The 4,556-nt window shown below is 49.2% G+C and overlaps 1 protein-coding gene across 1 annotated transcript; it reads right to left on the minus strand.

Annotated features, from left to right (window-relative positions):
- Positions 1 to 228: 228 nt before the first annotated feature.
- On the minus strand, positions 229 to 3,502 carry GHSR (growth hormone secretagogue receptor). Its single transcript, XM_045788743.2, has 2 exons — positions 2,707 to 3,502; positions 229 to 533 (listed from the first exon to the last, which is right to left on the minus strand). Exons 1-2 carry the CDS (start codon positions 3,500 to 3,502, stop codon positions 229 to 231), a joined length of 1,101 nt encoding a protein of 366 aa, XP_045644699.1.
- Between the last annotated feature and the right edge of the window lie 1,054 nt (positions 3,503 to 4,556).

Raw genomic sequence — 4,556 nt, forward strand, 5'->3', positions numbered from 1 at the left:
AAACTCATAGACAGTGAATATGCAGAAATAGTGTATGAGAGCACTGATGAGTGTGTAATCAAATCAAACTGCTCACACACTGCAGGTTCTATCTTTTCTTTCCTCCCAATTGTTTCCAGAGCTGTGTGTTCCTAATTCCAAAATTAACCTTCAGCTTCTTCCCAAGTTCTGCTGTGCTATGGCTTCTGGTTTCGAATAAGCGATGACTTTGCTCAGCAGTGTGCTTGGTCATGTATTGATACTAGACTCTGTCCAGACCCGAGAACTCTCATCCTTCAGAGTGGAGAGCTTCCTCTGGGAGAAGGGTTCGAATCCCAGAAGTTTGAACACCGCCACGCGGTACTTCTTGGACATGATGTTGTACAGAATGGGATTGATGGCAGCGCTGAGGTAGAAGAGGACAAAGGAAACCAGGTTGCAGTATTGGCTGATCTGAGCAATCTCCAAGGAGCCAGGCTCGAAGGACTTGGAGAATAAATATCGCCCCACGTGGAAGGGCAGCCAGCAGAGGATGAAAGCGAACACCACGACAGCTAAAAGGACAACGGGAAAGAGAGCGTGAGCTCAAGAAATGCCGTAGCAAGTCACATTCTGTTGTGAAGACACAGTTTTGTTTTGACTGTGTATAGACTCACCATTGACTTCAGAGAAACACGATGTTCTGCTTTTCCGTGTTCCTACTTTTAACCAAGTCTGGGTCTGTCTGGACTAACAGTTCAACATTTTTATTGAGCTTCCCAATCATTTCTATTTAACAACTATTGGAGTGTCTTTGTGACTAGCTTGCTGTATTGACTCAACAATTTATTCACAACAGTCCACCGTTTCATGTGTGTTCGATACAACCAAACACACACGGAGTGCAGGGTTATACTCAACCACAGCTGTGTAGCTGAGTTTCCTGGGGGCACGGATTCCTCTTGTGTGTAATACAGACTCACAAAATTAGCATCTTTGGGAAGGAGACCAGGACACCTGCTTTCCTCTTTTCTTTTTTCTTTTTAACATTTCACAAAAGACTGAATATGCGGTCAGGATTGAGGACCACTGAGATGGCCGATACTTTGCCACCTACGTAGACATAAGTAAGTCAAAAGACCATAAAACCCACTAACGTTAATTATCATCCATCCGAGTCTTCATTTTACCCACTTAAGATAATTTTTGCCCAAGACCTCTGAATTTCTAGATTAAATTTTTAAAATTCAGAAATCAAAGGAAAAATAACAGCAAATAATACTTCGGCCCTTGTACCACTTTAGTGATTCCCTTCCTAAGGTCAAGGCAAAAGAAAATTAACATCAGTGTTGAGACACCAGTGAGGATAATGGACAGCTTAAAAATAAAATTGGAGGAAATTACTAAACTTATCCTCAAAACGAAGTTGCATAGTAGCAATTGACTGCCCCGGTAGACTCCCCTGGAGGGCACTAATGGGTTTACGATCTGTTAGTCATATTGTGAGAATCACTGGTCTAGAAAATAAAAATTTTTTACATTCTTTGAAAAAACTGTATCACTTTAATATAAGGATTCCAGGAACTGTAAAATTACAAATACAAAATCAACCTGGAATGACTTCTAAGAGGCACTAACTATGCAAATAAATACAAAATGTTGGACTATGATGAGGAATAATAAAATTTACCGATTCTGGTTTTAAAAAAGCAAATAGAATTAATATTTTGCTTGGATGTGAACACATTTTGTATTACTTCACTTGTACCAAACTCATATACTTAAATTTATGTAGTAAATATGCAGTACACTCAGTCTGGAGACTGCACCTAGATGTTCTTTGAAGGACCATTTAGGGAGGCGTAGTAAGTCCTGTCAGCTTATACAAAGTCTTTTATTTTTTTCTCATGTTGGGAGAAGCCTACCTATCTTAGCTTATCCTAGTTTATCCTAAACTATCCTACAAGAAGAAATAGGTAGTCATGAAAACAAATGGAGACTCCAGCACTGATTTGTCATTGACTTCCTTTCAAAGCTATACAAGCAGCAGCAGGGTAAACAGAACAGATGCAATTATCTTTTAAAAAATGCAGGTCAGAAAGCATACCACAATGCTGAAAGAAAAGTGAATCATCTCGGACAGAATTATCCACATTGATCATATCTTTGGTTAAATTTACCACTGAATACTTTCTAGATCCAATGCCTACTCCTCCCCTAACCCCATGCCTGTCTTTTTAAATGCAACTTAGATATCCACAAACTGAGGCAGGAAGCTTAACCTCACCTTTAACAGTTAAAGACCACAGTAGACTTATGAAATATCTCAGTTTTGAAGCAATGTCTCTGGGCTGATAAATTCATTTAAGGGAAATACAAACGAGGGGCATCTTTCCCTGAAAAAGAAATCAGAAGAAGAAGACAGAAAGAGGTAGAGAGCAAAAGAGAGAGTGAAGACAGTGATAAAGTGGGGGTGGGGGGAAGACAGATAAAGAGAGAAACAGAGCAAAAAACAAAACAGAGAGAGAGAAAGAGAGAGAGAGACGCACACACCACGGAGAAACTAAGACACCAAAGAGTGCTTAAGACAGAAACAGGAGAGAATCATTGATAGATATGCAGATAGAGACCTAGAAAAACAGGGGACGGAGGTAGAGGCTCCGGGAGAAGGGAGGAGGGGGAAGGAGAGAAGGCAAGGGGAGAGGAGAGAACGCGGGAGAGCGAGCTCGAGGGCGCGCTGAGACCCACCCAGCATTTTCACGGTTTGCTTGTGGTTCTGGTCCCTGAGCGAGGCGCCCACCGCCGCCTCGCCCCGCTTTCTCCGCCACAGCTTCCTGCCGATGAGGCTGTAGAGCACAGTGAGGCAGAAGACCGGCAGGAAGAAGAAGACGCTGGACACCCACACCATGACGGTGAGCAGTCCGGAGCGCACGGCGAACTCGGTGGCGCGACACTCGTTAGTGTCCCGAGGGTCGGTGCCGTTCTCGTGCTCGACCCCTACCAGCACGAAGATGGGCCCGGCGCTGCAGAAGGCCACGGCCCAGATGACCAGGATGACCAGCTTCACCCGGCCCTTGGTGACTACCACCTTGGCCCGCAGCGGGAAGCAGATGGCGAAGTAGCGCTCGACGCTCAGCGCGGTGATGGTGAGCACCGTGGCGTAGGTGCAGCTCTCGCTGACAAACTGGAAGAGTTTGCAGAGCAGGTCGCCGAAGTTCCAGGGCCGGTACTGCCACAGGCGGACCAGGTCGAGGGGCATGCAGAGGAAGATGAGTAGGTCGGAGAAGGCCATGCTGGACAGGTAGAGGTTGGTGGTGGTGCGTAGCTCGCGGAAGCGCGACACCACCAGCATGGTAAGCAGGTTGCCCGCGATGCCCACCACAAAGAGTGCCACGCAGGTGGCGGTGACACCGGCCAGCAGTGGCGCGGGGAAGAGCGGCGGGAGCTCGCCGGTCAGCGAGTAGTTGTCTGGGAGAGCGTCCCAGCCCAGGTCCTGCAGCGTGAGGTTGTACCCCGGCTCCTCGCTCGGCGTCGCGTTCCACATGCTGCGGGTTCAGCTGCACTGGCTCTGGGATGCGACTGCGCTGAGAAGCTGGCGGCGGCTGGCCCCAGAAGGTCCCCTTAGGCGCGGGAGAGTGCGAAGGAGGAGCCGGCGCTGGTTCGCAGGGAGGATGCTTGGAGAGGAGAGAGAGGGGAGTGAGAGGCAGAAGCTCAGGGATAAAGTGAGATTGAGAGCTTGGGACGAAAGAGGGGGAAGGGAGGGAGACACGCACACGCACGCACGCACTGGTGGTAAGGACAGAGTGACCCACTGGTCTTTCTGGCACCTCTGTTTTCCCCCACGATCTCCCCCAAACCTAGCCCCTAGCTGGCCGGTACTCGCGTACCTGTCACCGGGGCAGCCCCGCCAGTTCTGCCTCGCCTGCGTGTTCTTGATCCAAGCGCATCTCGCAGTTTCTAAAGCGTCCTGGCGCGCGGCGGCCTCGGAGACCCTACACTGCGAAATGAGAGCCAAGGGAGCTCTGGTTCCAGCCTTGGGCGCTGTCTGGTTAGTGTGGTCCAGAGGGCAGGTCACACCCAGGGGTGGGGGCGGGGATGGTGGAAGTGACGGGGAGAACGCCTTCAGTGGCCCGGACCCGGTTCTTCCCCGAAAAGGAGTAAGAGTTGGTAATGGACCTGGTGGGGAGAGGAAGCGAGCGTGCCCCACTGGACTTGTAAAAGGGAGCTGGGGGGGGGGGGGAACACCCAAAAACCTAATCTTTGTGCTCCCACCTGAGAAGAGACCGGTGCGCACCTGGGAAGAACCTCAGGTGATTCTAGAACCTATAGTCGTGTTAACCAAGAGAAACAAGCTCAGAGTCGTGTGGCCACTTGTCCAAGGTCACACAGCGAGTTGGTGGCTCAGGAACTAAACTTGGGGCTCCCTCCAGATTTGGACTTCTGAGCGTGAAGGGCAAGATGTGTGAATAAACTCTGTTCTGAATCCCAGCCCTTCCTTTGTACAGTCCGTCACCGCGGCGGTGGTAAGGGAAATGTTGTGTAAGAGATTACTTTGCCTTCTACAAACCTGGGGCGGGGGAGGAAGAGCAAAGGGAACG

The sequence above is a fragment of the Ursus americanus genome, chromosome 4, assembly GCF_024610735.1.
Source record: "Ursus americanus isolate L20-20 chromosome 4, mUrsAme1.1.p, whole genome shotgun sequence".
Taxonomy (NCBI): domain Eukaryota; kingdom Metazoa; phylum Chordata; class Mammalia; order Carnivora; family Ursidae; genus Ursus; species Ursus americanus.

Bases quoted from the DNA above. Each gene is read 5' to 3' on its own strand.
- GHSR (XM_045788743.2), bottom strand. From the start codon at position 3,502: ATGTGGAACGCGACGCCGAGCGAGGAGCCGGGGTACAACCTCACGCTG. The intron at 534-2,706 runs GTGGGTCTCAGC...TTGTCCTTTTAG, and splicing joins GCAAACCGTGAAAATGCTGG to CTGTCGTGGTGTTCGCTTTC.